Below are 16,915 nucleotides of genomic sequence, written 5' to 3' on the forward strand. Positions count from 1 at the left end.
AGCAAACGCACCATCATAAGCAATTAACGAGATAACTCTAAGACACCGCTTTGGCCCCATTTAACAGCACGAGACAGACCCCTGTGCAAGTACATGTGGCCTCGGCTCCCAGGGAGAGCAGGCCAGAGGCACTGCGCCGGCCTTCCTCCCATCGACACCGAGCCATTGTAATTCCTCAGTATTGCCACCCCGACTGCCCTTCCTAAGATTTCTGGGACCCTGGCTGAAGGACAAACATGTTCCTATTTTGTTTAGGCTGTCAGGCAGACAGTCTCCGATCATTAGCCTCTTGTCAGCGGCAGTGCTGGGGTAGATTACTAGTGCGGTAGTGCTTGTCATGGCAGGTGCATGGCCCTGGGGCTGCCATCTGCCAGGAAGGAAGTGTTCTCCTCTAGGATGCTGATGAGATTGACAAATAATGTAAACAAAACACTGAATCATTCCTAATCTATGGAACAAAGCTATTGCATTACCCTTCTGCAGCGTAGATGTTAGGATTGGAGGTGGGGGCTTAGGTCTGGGGCTTGGGGTTTGTTTTAATTATTTCTGTGATTGCATTACTAAAATAAGAATACACTCTAAAAGTAATTTTTATTTAACCAGGGCAGGTAAATCTGGATTCGAAAACAAAGGAAAAAAAAAAAAAAAATCACCCTAGCATCAAAGATGTTTGGTTTTGAAAGTGTTTCCTTGCTGTTAACTTGTAATGTACTTCTTTACAAACTGTACTGCCTGTCACTGTGCACAACAACTGGATTTTCATTATTATTGGTTTTTATACACCTGTACACAACTTGGGGCCATTATCACTGGTAAAAACTTGAGAACAATGGTTTTGGGAGAGAAAAAAAAAAAAAAAGAAAAATCCTGGATAGGTAACAGAATTTTGAGTACTGCTTTTGGTCTTTTAAATCGATTTCCAAATAGATTTCTTACAATCAGACTGGGCATCTTTTCTAACCACTGCTAGCTGAGTGGCCCGTTTTTCACCTCAGCTACCAAGCAATAGCACAAGTCCATGCAAACATGCATGCACTTACCAACTAGTTGCTGTGATCACACCTATTCTTCAGGAAAGTTATTCATTACTGTCTAACTGGCAACACAGAGGAGACTACACAGTGCTGCTGTCTTTGAATGAGCTTCAAATGTTATTTTACATGTTAGCACTTCAGCACTCTGTGAAGCGTGTATTTTAGGTGAGCCTATATAAGGATGTAAGCAATCTTTACATTGATTTCTCTGTGCTTTGAATCAAACTTGCCCAAGGCCTTAAAAGCTTGCTTTAAATATAAGCACAAACCTAAAACTAAGGGGTCCATCCTACCTAAATTAGTGGGGAAACTGCAAACACAATCTAAACCAATAATCCAGGTTTCCTCTACAGCTGACAGAGATGCAGGGGAAAATCCATGCTAGCATATAACCCTTATTTAAGAGGTGGCGGAGTCATCCTTGCCAGCTCTGTTTACTGCTGCTTGTTCTTGAGAGCACCTGGAGGACTGACTCGCCCAAGATGCCCGCATGCTGGATAAAGGCAGCTGAGACAAACACAAGCGTTTAAAAGAGAAAAAAAGAAAGCCTCAAGAAAAGCTTTCCTTTTAGAAGGCTGCAGGAGAGAACCAGCCTTTCCAACAACCATCAACAAGGGGACTGCTCAGCTGAACGTGGGTTTTCAAGGCTGCCACTCTTGAACCCTTACACATACACACAAAAGCTTTAAAAGTAACTACATGCCAGGCAACAGACACACAAACAAAACATATCTGAACTTCGGGGTCACTATGTTGTCTTCTAAAAACTCAAGGGATGCTACCCCATTTCCTTGTATGCGTAGATTACGTCTAAGCAAGCATGGTAAGAAATGACAACAAAAAAACAAAGAGTTGTGAAACCCTCATAATTATACACCCTAATGCATCAAATCAGTCGCTTATACTCACTTAAGAATTACTGTCACACACGCTGTGCCAACATAATGTTAAAACTTTCACAAACTCTGCTGAAGTATAACATTACTAATACACAACACACCTGGACACAAAGAGAAAACATGTGGACAACCAGGATGAAAATACACTATACTTGAACAAATTGGGGAAAAAAAAATGCCCCAGGTATAGCCGTTTGTTTATATGATTATTACTTCAAAAAGAAACACATTAACGGTGCTTTAGACAAAACGTGATATAAACAGAAAATACCTGGAGGGACTTGTGTTGCCATTTAACTGCTGAATGGGAAGGAAAGTTAGATTACATACACTATTTTAATTTTTCTGTGGATGCTTGCTGTGTTCAGCTTTTAAACCACTTCAGCATTCCAGTGTAATTAATGCTATTTAAAAAAATAGTAAATCAAGTGTAAAGAAAAGCATGTCATTCTCTCCTTATTAAACAAAACAGAAAAAAGCCACCATCTAAAATATGTCCTAATGCTCTTTCTGTTCAAACATTCCTTTATCCATTTAACTTACAAGCGAACGTTAGTCTGTGTAGCTATCTTGAAAGAAATCAAGTAATCAGAAGCAATCATCAACCTAAGCATTTCCTCTGCCTTGAGCAATGACTGTACTGGTTCATTTTAGAACAAACCCACCATTCAACTTGGTCTATAACAATTTATCTTACATGACTCAAAGTAACCATGACATTCTTTCTATGAGCAGCATAGCTAAATACAATTTAAAGTATAAAGGAAAATAAAAGTCTAATACATTATACGCATTTTAATATTCTATCTGCCTGTAAAAAGCTGACATCCGTGTAATCAACATAATTTAAAATATCAAAGACATAATTTAATCTTAGATAACTTCAGTTTACATTTTGTGTTTCACAAATGGCCCTGCTAACCATCTTGGTTTGATCACCTGTAAAACATAGTCTGAGAAACAAAAAGTACATTTCTAGAGGTAGCAAGAGATACACTTAGACTAAAAAAGTTGACGTTAAGAGGTAAAAAAGTAAACTACGTAAGGTATTAAAAGCAGTTCAGTTCTTTCTGCTTTAATTTTTATGTTCTCACATATCTTATCAGGAAGAGAAGCTACCGCACTTACAACTAATTTATTCAAAAAAGACTATAAAAGAGGTACAGATTTCTAACAAAACATAGAGGGTTTTTAATATTTTTAAGAAGTCATTTAAAAACGAATACAAGATTTCTACAAGACAAATATTCTGATGTTGCTCTGAGAACAAATACTTCATAGCAGTTGGCATATTAGAGGGGAAGAAAAAACGTTAATAATATAATTCACTGTGCAAAGTAATCCCACAGAAAAAGGAAACAAGTGTTATGTCTTCAGTAATCTAAAATGCCATTAGAAAGACACAGGAAGAGATTTCTCAAGATAGGCTTTTTATTGTTAAGGTGCAATCATAAAACCCTCACAAAAGAGCTAATTGACAAGGCAGTGGGTTATTATTATCAAAAATCACCTTATTATGATCTTAAGTAGATGCATGACAGATGTTGACTTCTTTAAGTAAATCAAGACAAAAGAAACTAGCACAGGAGGAAAACAACCTTCAGGTTTTTTTGCACCATTACACATAGTATCTGTTCAATTTCAGAAAATGAGACCAACTACTAGAAACATTTACAAGTTACAGAGCATTTTGTTAACGGAAAAGGAAATAAAATTAAAGACAATCCACCCAAGTCTGGTGTTTTCCATTAAGCAAAACTACCTATTACACACTCACTAATTTTAATGGGAATTTAACTTAAGAATTTCAGGATGATGCACAAAGAGTAAAATCTTAACCCCACCAAAATATAAACAAAACTCCCATTTGACTTCAACAGAACTAAGATCCACCATAAAAAGTCACATCATTATTGGGAGTAACCTGTCATAAATATACTGGAATAATTAACTTACACTATATGAGAAAAACAAGTGTACAAGTCTCCATAAATAATGAAAACCATACACAGTTCATACGTTTTTAAGCAAAAAAAGTGGTCATAATTTAAGAAAAAAGGCTAATTATCAGCAAGTAACAACTTTTAACCAACCAGTAACAGTTAATTTTATTTACATGTTAGATGAAGGCAAGTATTTCACCAATTCTTAAATATTTGCACACTTTCAGAACACAATAAAACTAAACAAAACGATAACGTCAAGCAACCTTTTAATTTTTCCGTTTTGACAGCAGCTGTAGATGCACTCGCTTGCTCTTGCCACCACAGGGTAACATGGACAGAGATTTACAAAAGCACAGCACTCCCTACAAGTTACTGGCAGCAGAGACACAAGCGACACGTGAGAACCAGCCACGTCTAAACACCACAGATAATTTCCCTTAAAATACTTATCCACATGGAAACACATCTACTGCTACAGACCTTCAGGAAGAATTCCAACTGTTTTTTTTTACATGTATTTTCCAGAAATCGAAATATTAACTTACTGTGAAGGTAAACACAAGCAGCTCATTTGTATACCCTGTATCTCTGAGATTCCTCTGTTCTAAATATGTAATATATATGGATTGTCCATTGGTCTAAAATTGCTAGAAACCTCTCAGTTTTCCAAGAAGTTTTGAAGAAACTAAGCTTCTCGCTGTGCTAATATAGTTAGAAACAAAATCTGAAAAGTGCAAACAACTAAGTAAACAATGCTGATTATATATAAGCTATCACTTGTGCAAACCAATAATTTTTACAAAATCAGATTCTCCCACATCTACCTGAACTACTACTGTGCTAAAATAATCTTCCTTATGCTCAAAATACAGTTTTCTTTAACTTGCATATGTCTTTCTCTGTAGAACATGAAATTCTGAGCAGTCTCCCAACTCACAATGTTTGAAATTCAAAAACACTGGCACAATGCTTTGTGATCTCTTGAAGAGTTGCAGAAGTCGTTCTGTAAACAAACCTCAGTTGTGAAATCCCAACGAAAACCAAAAGAGAAACTAGGAAATCTGCGAAAGTTAACGACCTGGTTTGATTTTTTGACATATTTCTCTTTTCCCATGCTATGACTTTTCCAGTTTATCCGCCACAAGCGCAACTAACCTGAAACCCTGGTTTTGGCACTTAACCCTGCACACTGCTGACTGATGATGCTTGTCTGCATTTTTTTCCTTACCACCTTGGCCCAATGTTGGCGAAATTCATTCCCAAGCCCCCCAACCCTGCCCGTGCATTTCCCAGGGAAGGAGGGTGCTGGAGAAGACAGCCTTGCCTCCTACAGAGAGATTAAATCTCAATGAGCTTCCCCACTGCTTTTCTCAATACGATCTGCATTTAAGAGCTTATGAGGAAGAGGAAAAATAAATACGCGCGCCAATCAAATATTCGAGTAAGCCTACAAACACCCTTCGACAAATCTGTAGCAGGAGTGAACCCTCCCCTCTGTACGCCGCGTACCAAATTAACACGACTGCGTTTATCGCGTTATCCTTTTGTTTACTGGATGGGAAGGAGACGCAGTCGGTTCCCCCTGCTTTTCTGTCTCTTCCATTCCAGCTCTTCGCCTGGATGGCGACTGCACTCCCATCCACTCCAGCTTTTCTGAGTAACCGGTGCTCGCTCCCCTCCCCCTGCCCGCCCCCCCTCCCCAGCCCCGCCTCAGGGTCAGCAGTTTGGGGAATGTTGTGGAAATAAAACAGCTCCTTCCCAACATGGGGCTTGCTTTTGCAGTTGGGGCTGTAGGTGGCTCGAGAATAACTCTTTTCTGTGAAAAAAAATACATCAGTTTGCAAAGCCAGGGGTGGGAAGGACAGCTTGATGGGGAGAAGGAGAGCACTGACCGCCGCGTCCCCACCAGTCCAGGTCCAGCCGCAGGGATACTGAAAAGGACCCCAGCAAAACAGCCAAATAACGCTCTGCCCTCAACCCTTCCCGTCATTCAGAATAAGCGTTCATCCTTTCAAACTTTGGCATTTCATTCAACAATCCTCTCGTCTTAATTAGGTTCAAAGCTTGCTCTGCAAACGGTGGATCTCTCATCTTTTCCATCTTCCTGTACTTCCTATCAAAAGAAAAAATATGTTCTTCTTCAAGATCAACTAGCTACTAAGAAAACAGAAGAAAAAAAAACCTGCTAGTGGTTCTTACAAACTGCTACTGTTTGCTTATGATTGACGACCTCTATCAGCGCTGTGAATACACCTATTCACCTCTGAGCAACCAGTTTTGCGTGGTGTGGCATTTCACCTAGCTAGACCCACAAACATATATCACAACTACGTACGCATATGGGTTTAAAGTACCATGTCTTGCATAAATTCAAGAGCAAAGAGAATCCCTACGGCCTCTCATCATTAACTTTTAATCCCTGACAGACTGGCTGTCCTGTGCCCTCCTCAACCAGCCCCTACTTGTGCACAAACTCTCACTTGTTAAGAGGAGGCGGGTTACTAAATGGGGGGGGGGTGACCCATTTCTTTGTTTCTTTTGTTTGTTTCTTTTAAAAAAACACCAGCATAACTAGCACCCCAACAAAGGAACAGCTACATAATCAAAACATGAATTCTCTCTCAGATTTCAGATTTCTTCCATTTGTTTTTGTCTTTGAACACCCAGCATTTGGAATCCATAGGAAAACAAGCCAACCAACTGGTCATTCACGCTGGGACTGAGCCGCCAGCTGGAGCGTAGTTACACACCGCCATAGGGTAGGCCTTTAAGTGAAATGTGCGATACAACATGCAACAGCTCATGCATATAGTGACTTCTGGAAAGATTCTTGTTTTAATTCACATTCCATGCTCACCATGATTTACTGTTAAACTTTTGCAAGAGATAAGACATTTCAAAATCAAGATATTAAATTTATCCTTCTCATTTTGGTATAACTGACTTTCCCTGATAGACAGCCAAGGACTTTTTTGTAATCTGACGTCCTCAGTCCAGCAATCCTGTTTTTTAACTCAATCATTTTACATTTTTAGATAGCATTTAGAAGCTGCATTAACATAAACTATTTTGGTCACATTTTCCAAACATTCCAAAATCTTACATAAGAAAACCCTGAAGTACAGCCCAAACATAGTAACTGTGTAAACATAAGCCTCTTCTGGGGTACCCAGAAGCATACATGCCTAATGATAGTACAGCAGAATTCAAATGTTAAGAAATATCCCAAAACTTTTTCTCATACATGTAAGAGCCGGTGAGTTCCTCCAAGACTGTTTATTATAGGACATGTTGGGAGATAAAAAAGGATTTTTAAGAAAGCGAGGAGGGAAGAGTGCTCTACCGGACAAAACACAACCCCGTGGTGAGAAACAAACACCAGGCACAAGCACGCGTGGCAGGCACTGTCAAATGTAGCTACTCACCTTTCACAGCACTTGCTTCTTTCATGTTGTGAGACAGAAAGTCTATGCTGGCATAGGCACTCATCTCCACTCCCTTGATGCCCCCATTCAGGACGTGCCTGGCTTTCAACGTGGCTTTGTCACAGTTTGCCAGGGTGCCGTCCACCACGTCGATGGCGATGTAGTTGAGGCCATTCTGGAAGCCAGCCGAGGTCTCCCGGCACATGGGGCTGCTCCCCTGCTCCTCCTCCAGGCCTTCACTTTTCCTGAGGGACACGTTCTCCACCGAGGCTGAGTTGTGCCGTTTTGGGTTGTGTGCAAAGGAGGGGGACACAGGGGTCACAGTGGTGGTGGAGGAGAAAGTTTCCGAGCTGTGCCTCCTGCGCCCCTGGGGATCTGCCCGGATGACCTTGGCCCCCCGGTTCGGGTCTGGGGGAGGGCTGGAAAGAATGAAAGCCTCCACCCCAGAGAGAGTGAGCCTCTTCACGCCAGCTGTTGGGCTGGTGACCCGGGCACTTTCTGGCTTCTGAACGATAGGTTGGGGTGGGGTGGTGGCCATGCCAAAGGTCATCTCGGTGTAATCCCCACCATCGGACAGGCTGGACAAACAGGCCACCCCCACAGTCGTCTTCATGTAGCGCCCATCAGGCTGGCTGGTGCTGGAGGAAGAGCCTGGCGAGAGCGCTTCCAGGGAGCCCACAGAGACTGTGCCCGACTGTGACGGTGACTGCGACCCAAAGTCAATGTTCATGTAGTCAGAGAGAGGAGAGCGCCTCTGCCCTGTGCCTGAGCCCAGGGAGGAGGCTGGGCTGTCAGTGGGCAGCGAGGGGGGAGAATAGACGGCAGCATCCCCAAAGTCAATGTTGATGTATTCTCCAGGGCTCTTGGGCTCAGGCGGCAGAGGGTGCTCATTCATGCTAGGCAGCATCGTCCGCAAGGTCTCCAGAGAGAGGCGGCTGGGCCGGGCCGCCCGCTGGCACCGCTGGCTCAGGAAGCTCTCGGTCCGGCTGTGCCGCAGGGGCGAAGGCACCGTGTGGCTAGAGGGGGCAAAAGTGCCGGCGGGGGACTGGCCCGCTCCGCACACTGCCTCCTCCGGGATCATCCTCCCTGGGGAGTTCATGAAGACGTACTGGTCGCTGTCCTTCACCAGGCCCTGGCTCTTGTACGAGCGGGGTAAGGAGCTGTAGGAATAGCAGCCAGGCTTGGGGGGCTCACTGGACCCATGCCCCAAAGGAGCAAAAAAGAAGTCAGGGGGCGTGAGGGAGGGAGCCTGGGGCCCATGCTGGGGGTCCCGAGGAGACATATTGATGTAGTCACCGTTACTCAGCCTCCCGTCTGAGCTCTCCACGGACAGCTTGGAGCTGCACCACATTCGCATGTACCCGCTATCATCAGGGGAGCTCTCCCCAGGTGAGCTGGTCTTGTAGCTGCTCCCATTCCCGGGGGACCCACCACCCACCCCTAGCCGGGGCTGCAAGATCTGTTTCGGGGCAGATACGCTGGTGGGGCTCATGGGCATGTAGTCATCTCCACCCCTGCTTCCCTGCCCTAAGGCTGCAGCCACACCAGGGGTCATGGGCATGTAGCCATCATCTCCTCCTCCTCCTCCTCCTCCTCCCCCCGCCGCGGTCGGTGGCCCCAGGTTGGTGCTGCTGCTGCCAGAGCTGCGGTGGGAACCGATCTCAATGTCCCCGTAGTCCTCGGGGTAGGGAGTGTAGGTCACTTTGGGGGAAGCCCCGGCTTGGCCGGAGGGGAAGAGGCGGCCGGCGCTGCCGGAGAAGGTGGCGCGCATCAGCGTGTACTCGTCGAGGGAGGCGGAAGAGACCTGCGGCGGGGCGGGCCGCTGCCGGCACGGGGTGGTCAGGGAGTAGGTCCGCTTCCGATGGCCCCTGTCGGCCCCCGCGTCGGGGCAGGGCCGGTAGCAGAGGCGGCCGCTCGGGGGCCGCTCCATCGCCATGTAGCCGTAGAGGTCGGTGCCGCCCCCGGGGTCCCGCACCGGGGGGGTCTCGGCCACCGACTCGGGGGTGTTGCTGCGGTTGCTAGCGGTGGAAGAGGAGGAGAAGGGCCGCAGGTCGCCACCCGGGCTGGAGCCGTACTCGTCGAAGGACATGAAGCCGGCGTCGCTGGGGGAGCCGGAGATGGAGGCGCTGCCGCTGGACGGGCGCTGCGGGTGATGCGGGTGGGCAGGCTCGGAGCCGAGGCCGCTGCTGGAGGAGAGGCTGATGGGGCTGGTGGCGGAGGGGGGCGAGTGGGAGGCGGGCATGGACATGGAGCGGCTGTTCTGCAAGCCGCCGCCGCCGGCTAGCACCGGCAGCAGCTTCCCCGCTTGCCGGCCGCCGCCGCTGCTAAGCGTGTGCGAACGGCTGAGGGGGGTCCGCACGGGGCCGGGGCTCATGGGGCTGCCGACCACCGAGCCCACCCGGCAGCCGTCGCCCTCGCTGGCCGTCCGCACCCGACACGGCGTGCACTTGGTGCCAGCGGCGAGGCTGTCGGTGCGGGAGCGGCGGAGAAGGCCGGTTTGGCTGGGAGGCAGGTTGACCAGGTGGTGGTGCCGGCGGCCGGGCACGGTGATGGGGTGGGTAGCGGAGGCGCCGCTGCCGCCGGGACCGGCGGCTCCCCCGGAGGAGGAGGAAGAGGAGGACTGGCTTTTGCTTCGGGGCCGGAACTCGGACAGCTCCTTCAGCGCCTTCATGGCTTCCAGAATGGTCTCGTGGATGTTCTGGGCCACCACCGAGTCGTCCGCCTGCATCCAGAGCTCGCCGGGGCCGGTGGCCGCCGAGCGCCCCACCTCGATGAAGAAGAAACTGTCGGAGTGGCCGCAGCGGCGAATGTTCATCAGCTGCAGCGTGACCGAGGGCAGCTCGCAGTTGAGGCGCACGAACCCGATAGTGCGGGCCGACAGACAGAGCCGGTGGACACCGGTGAGGTTTTTGCTCTGTCCCAAGCCCTTGGGCTTCAGCGTCACCTGCCAGACCTCCCGGTAGGCAGCGCTGGCGGGGGTGATCAGCCCGTAGTTGAGGTCTTCGCCGGCGGCTGCCAGGGAAGCGGCAGCCGCGCTGCAGGAGGCAGAGAAGGGGGAGGCGAGGTGGCGGTGGGGGGATCCCTGGCAGGCCGCCTTGCCCTCGTTGAGCAGGTCGGTAAGAGCCCGGTACCAGCCCTCCTGCTCCTGCTCGTTCTCGGCAGCCACGGCAAAGTACTCGTCCTTGGTGTAGAGGGCGATGAGGTACTTGTGCTTGGCGTCCGCCCGCTTGTTGATGTTGAGGCAGGAGTCCAGGGCGATCACCCGCTTGGGCGCCCCGGACTTGTTCCTCCATTTCTTCTCGCTCTCGTAGTACTCCAGCCGGGCGCCCCCCGCGCCCGCCGCCTCCTCCCCGCCGGCCGGGCCCCGGAGCACGAAGAAGCGCTTGTGGCCATGCTTCTGCTTGCGCAGGTACCCGCACTTCCTCACGCCCTGGTTGTTGTTGTTGTTGTTGTTCAGGTTGGGGCCGGGCGGGGAGCTCACGGGGGGCAGCAGCCCCAGCACGGCGGGGCTCGCCATCCCCGGCACCGCGGCGGGCGCACCGCCCGGCTCCTCTTGCTGCCGCCGACGACGAGCGGGGCTGGAGACCAAGCGCCGCGGGAAAAGGAGAATGGCGAGGAAGCGGGTCAAATAAAGTTATTCCTCGGCAGAGAGAGCGCGGCTGCCCGGAGCCGCAGCGGGGTCCTCCGTCGTCGCCTCTAGGCAGCGGGTGCTGCCGGCGGCCGCCCGGTGTCCTCCCTGGCTCGGGTACCGGCGACGCCGCTGCCGCTTCCCGGCCGCTGCTGCTGTCGCTGCTGCTGCCGCCGCGGCTGCTGCCGGCGCCGGCGGGAGTTTCGCCGTAAGTAACACATCGCGCACCGAGTGCCCCAACTAAAGAGCAAAACAACACGTGACCGCCGCCTTACCGAGACGCTCACACACCGAGACGGGGCGGGGCGCGGCCGCTGCCGGCACCGCCCCGCATTGGCCGGCGAGCCTCGCGAAGGACGTCTCCGCCCGCCAATGGGACGGCGGGGCGGGACTTCGGGTGCGAGGCGGCGCCCCGCCGTTGGGCGGTGGGAGTCTCGTCCCCCTTCCCCCTCCCGCCCCTCCGCGGCGCGCGCCTTCCCGCCTGCAACCTCGCGCCCCTCTCAGGCGCCGCGGGACCCGCCTCGGTCGCTGCGCGCACACAGCCCCGAGGATGCCGGGGGCGCGGGTACGGCGGGGAGAGCCGGTGAAGCCGGCGAGGCCCTGTGCTGACCCGCGTCATCCATCACAGCACCGACGGGAGGGATGGGGGGGGGAGGCGCGGCATCGGCGTATCTCGCCGCGGCCATCAGGTGCTGCCGCCCCGCCTGCCCCCAGGAGCGGAGCTTACGGGCCTGCGTGCGTGCCCGCCACCCCCCGCACACCCACGCACACGCGCGTGTGCGTCAGCCTCAGCGCACACGCAGGAGCGGCGGCTCCCGGCCCCTCCGCTGCCGTGCGCACACTCCTCCGCCCGGTGTGTCAGCCCCTGCCCACGCGGCACGCAGTGCGCCCCCACGGCCCTCCCCACCTCACGCACCACCATTTCTCTTCCCCCGTCTCCAAACACTCGGGGAGTCACCGTCCCCTCGTCTACCCCCCTGCCGCTCGCCCTCGGGGTCCGGCTGTTCCCGCCGCCCACAGCGCCTATTTACGTGCAGCGACGAAATGCCACCTGGGGGTCAGAATGGGGCAGGGGTGCACTCTGACTCGATTTTAATTAAATAATTTATCAGGGCGTTTCGCTTTAGCGGTGAATAAAAGCAGCGTCCGCGCTTCCTCTGGAAACGACCCCGGGCGGGGGATCACAGCACGGCGAGGCCATGAGCCGCGGAGGGGGGAGCGCGGTCCCCGCCTCCCTCCACCGGCCTGCCTGCTCCCCGCTGCCGCCTGCGGTGTGCGGAGTCCCCGCGCGTCCCTCCCGCGGGGCGGGGGCTTGCTTGTTTACCGGGGGACCCACGCGTTCGTCACCGGGCCGGCCGTACCCGGGGATCAATGGGCGCCTTTCTCTCCCCGCCGACGAGGGGAGGTGAATGGCGGAGGGGAGGGGGCGCGACTCACTGCCGCGGGGCGGGATGAGGCCCCGGCCGGGGTGGGCGGTGTGGCGGGAGGGGGGGATGCTCACAAGTCCCCATTTTCCCGTGTGCGGCTGGAGAGGGGGAAGGGAAGGGGGAGCGCAGGGGGCCCGGGAGGGGGCTGGGGATGCCCGCCTATCTCCGCTCCGGTGAGGGCAGCCGCGGCTCCTGATGAAGCGCGCAGCGCTGGGAGGGCAGTGATGATAAAGGTCGGGAGATGAAGGGAAAAGGCTGTGCTTGAAAAGCATCCAGCCCGGGCTGTGTGTAGCCGCAGACACATCTCCTCCCGCTCGGGAGCGACGGGGGGAGCCTCCCTGTGCACGTGCTCGACAGGAAAAGTGAGGCTGGGGTCACGCAAACATCCCTCCGCCCTTGCCATTCTCTCCCTTGAATGCCGGGCGGACACGCTTTCATTTGTCAGCCTGAGACGAACCTGAAGCAGCCGGGTTTGCTCATAAAGCCGAGAGAGAAAAAAAAGAAAAACGAAATAAAGGACAAAAGTGATGCGGTGCTTCCAGCTGCCGCCGTGCGGGGCCGTGGCGGGGGCTGGGGGCGGGCGCTCCCCGTGTTCCAGGCGGCGGCGGGGCCTCCCGCAGCCCGCACGTACTGCGGCCGCCGCCCGGCTCCGCTGCGCTCCCGCCTGCCCGAAATTCCCCGCGGTTTGGGTCATAATAACCCATTTAGAAATCAACAGCTGTAACAGGGAGGAAGGCGAGGGGGGTGTCACAGGAAAAGACCACTGTAAATACCGGTACGCTGCAATAAAGCCACTTTTGAACAACCAACCTCTCCGTCTTAACCGGGAAATATTTACATATAAGGCAGTGGGTACCTAGTTTTATTTTTTGTTGTTGTGGTGATGGTGTTGGGTTTGTTTTTGTTTTCTTTTTTAAAAGGGGGGAAGGCGGGAGGGAAGAGAAGTAACCGGAGATCTGAGGCACCGACATCTCAGCAGGAGCAAGAAAAGCGCTTCTGCGACTTGCAACTGATCCAGCGGGCAACCTTGGGCAAGGTACCTGTGACCTCTGTGCCTGAGCAGCTCCCCGCAGGAAACGGTGCACACAATCTTTGCTGGCCTGGTAATGCTTATCGATGGCTGTATCTGGAAGAAAAAAAAAAAAAAAAAAGCAAAGAATTGGACGGGAATTGTAAATTTAGGTTGTATGTAATGATTGTGTAACAGATCTCAGTGAGGCAAGTTTCATATGAAAACTTAGGAATAGCTGATTTTTCTGCCTGTAACTGCAGTGGGCCAGACTATCTGCTGTACTCGCACTACTGAAGACATAAGGAGAGTTAGTTATCTGAACAATTTCTTGCTACGCTGAGCGTTCTGGGCACATAAACACCAAGAAGAGCCATTTGTCTGAAAACTCCTTGGAAATCTGGGAAGTTTTTCCCCAGTGTTTATGAAATAGATTTGGTAACCGTAAGCAGGCATTCTGAGATCTGACATGTAAAAAAAATTAATATTAATTAATCTACTTGATATTTCTATGTATGTTATTCAGGACTGTGCAGGCAATACACATTTAGATGTACTGGCTATAGCAGAACTGAGTTTTTAAACAATTTCTACGATAAAGACATTAGGACAGACTAGAATTCAAGGTTGAAGTTCATACTTTTTATTTCTGTGTTGGCATTGATATAAGGAACATTTTTAGCAGTTCATTTTTAGCAGTGCCCCATTCATAACAAGTATTATTTTTCCATAATTACTTTTGGGATTTGTTTTTTAATGTATAACTTGGGTACAGAGCACAAGAAATGACACTCGGGTGTGTGTAAAATTCAGGTTAACAAGTACTATTGTTTCATGACCAGCATTCCAGAACAAATGACCCCAGCTTACATAGGTGATCTGTCTCATTCAGAGTTTTCTCTGAACTCTTTGGAATTTGTTTTCAAAACTATATCCCTTCTGGAAAAATGTCCTGGTCATTTCAATTTAATTACAGGGGCATTTAATTAAAGTAAATGTACTAACACCAGTCATCCATCCCACCTCTCAGCTACAGGTCACTGTTTCTACAGGCTGGTATGTCTTACGTTTCAGCTCTTCCTATGCGTTGTGTGGAGCATATTAGCTTTAATTTTTGAAATAAGTGGGTTTTCAGTGATAACAGCGGGCTTTGAATTTGGATGGTTGAAGCACAGCACGGGCTGTCTTGTTCCACCAAGTAATCTCAGACAGAACATAGGGGTGGACAAATAGCATCTCGAGTAACTGCAACAAGTTTTCCAAAGGATGTTTGCTTAAATCATGTCTGTAGAATAATTCCATTATGATGAAAGAAAAAATGATCTCGTTTTACCTCTCCCATTCCTTACCTCCTGTCGTTTCGCCCTGCCCCACCTGTTTTGCCACACTTACCTTCTAGTTTGAGGTCTCTCCTGGGAATGCTTTGCTAATATATGAAGTAGACCAACAGAATAGTGCTAATATTAGCATCTTTCCTGCTCACTAAATGATGCTTTTGCCAGCATACCTCCAAGAAAAATAAACTGTGCTGCTGGGTAATGGTCAGATTTATCAAAATATGCTAATTTTGTGAGGGGCATTTTCTATCAGTTACGTCAAGTTGTAAAATTTTACCTGTATCTACCCTAACGTGGCAGAGACATGCCTAGAAAATTATAGAACTTGCTTATGAAAACGATGAAGTTTGGTTTAAATACTGCAAATAGAGTATTTCCGGCACAGATTCCTACTGGTTTCACATTTCCATGCTTCAAGTACTTGGGGTTCCTTTGCTATATGTAAAAATTTAAAAAAGAAAAGCGTGATCATTTCATTTATGTATTAATCTATTTAAACTCTGTGTTTTGGTTACTGAACTGCATGGATATATGATAAACGGTGGCCATCAACAGTATGTTTTGCAGGCAGTGAACTTCTCAAGCTATCACTGAATTCAGCTTGGGAAGTCTGTTTGCCACAATAGTAGTTATATGGTCAGATAAAAGTATTACCTCTAGAGGCATGCAACTGCTTTTAGTTTAATGTGGAGGCTTGATTCTACAAAACCAATGTACACTTGTTTGTTTGTGTGTTTGTTTGTTTTCCATATTAGGGGGATTGGAGCACCAGGCCCTATGAATATGTAGCTGTATTTAAATACTGCCCAAAGTCACAGCGAGGCTGCTCTCTAAACACTTTCTGAGAGGCTGGATGCATGAGCAGGCTGAATTTCAAAATTTGTCACATCCTTTAAAAATACATTTCTGTTTGTTCTTAGTCTGAGCCTTATTTTGAAATATCTTTCCATTTCAGGATAAGGAGTAACAGTTGAAAGGGATGTGCTTGATGTTTGGCTTGGCTGTTGCCTTCTACCTGTTGCCAGGATCACAGAGCTGATGGTAGTGGAGCCATGGGAAAAAAGCGTAGAGAAAGATTATGTGCGTCAGCAACACTTTCTTATACTATCAAGAGTACAGTTATCTGTTCCAACAAAATAGAGTGATTTATATTTTGATGTCCTTGAACTTCTACACAAACAGGTGAAGTCAGTTTATTCCCTCGCACATTTATTTGCATACTTCTGATACAGTGTCATTCTGGTTATACATTTCATAACCTTACTGTAAGAGGACGTGAACTCCCATCAGCTTCTTTCTCTCTAACCTTTCTCAGCTCCTTTGAGTGCTAATGTACCATGACTGTGCTACTACCAGTTGTGAAGTCTGTATTATTTGGAAGGGAGGAGAGGCCATCTTTCCAGGTTAGTTTTATAAAACAGCTTGTTGACACTACTCATTAGTAACTCCTAACATGTTTCCCCCCCTCCTATAGCAAGAGTAATGCGAAGGGATACAGTGGCTGCCAATTTTCTGCCTTTTTTTTTTTTTTCCCCTGGTGCTGTGAAAACACTTATGAGTGGCTTTGTACCTGAGGGAAAGATATTGAGAAATCTTAGACTCTGAAAATACTTCTTTTTCAAGTAAAGATTAGTCGCCTGAGCGAATATTGCGCCCACAGATTTCCAGAAAATTCCAGATTAAATAAACTGGGGTTCCAGTTATGCAACTCTGTGAATATTCAGTAATTCTTAAAAGCTAATAATACTTTTCCTAATTTTTTTTATATATGTACTGAAGCAATGTAGATGTTACTAGCTTGTATATTTTTATATGTGAGGGGAATAAAGCTGAGGAAAATCTGAAGTATGCCTTATTTCCAGTTTGTTACTTTTTGTCCAAGAGGTGGATATTTTTCTAAGTTTAGATTATTTCTTCCTTAAAATTTCAAATGCCGAGGTCAGAACCCTGTAGTCCACAAGCAGGTAGATATGTTGGGAATATTTTGGAGAAGACACCGAGCAAAGTTCCCGTGGTGTGAACAGGGAATCAGTTCTTCCCCAGGTGACAGGTGTACCCCAAAAAAGGCAGGTTTGGGAACGCGGGTTTGGAAGCGCTCCTCGATTCACCAGCGTGTCCCCAGGGGGCCGGTGCTTCGGGCTCTGGGGCTCAGCCCAGGCGGGGGGGCGGTCCTCGGGTCTCTTATCCCCCCCACATGGCCGCCCGGCAAG

General features: G+C 49.3%; 1 protein-coding gene across 3 annotated transcripts in view; it reads right to left on the reverse strand.

The window, feature by feature from the left end:
- IRS2 (insulin receptor substrate 2) overlaps positions 1-11,291 on the reverse strand; it is a 32,564-nt gene extending 21,273 nt beyond the window's left edge. The window contains exons 1-2 of one of the 3 annotated variants that reach the window (XR_011738596.1): positions 7,305-11,291; positions 5,389-5,992 (exon numbers count right to left, since the gene is read on the reverse strand). Coding sequence is in view for 2 of the 3 variants with exons in the window: in XM_065829659.2 (XP_065685731.2) it covers positions 5,967-5,992; positions 7,305-10,821 (3,543 nt within the window). In the remaining variant the exon portion in view is untranslated. Of the gene's footprint in view, positions 1-3,346; positions 5,993-7,304 lie in introns of those variants that run through there. The other 2 variants (XM_065829659.2, XM_065829660.2) reach the window with 2 other exon arrangements.
- Positions 11,292-16,915: the final 5,624 nt, after the last annotated feature.

Source organism: Patagioenas fasciata, chromosome 1 (genome assembly GCF_037038585.1).
Source record: "Patagioenas fasciata isolate bPatFas1 chromosome 1, bPatFas1.hap1, whole genome shotgun sequence".
Classification (NCBI taxonomy): domain Eukaryota; kingdom Metazoa; phylum Chordata; class Aves; order Columbiformes; family Columbidae; genus Patagioenas; species Patagioenas fasciata.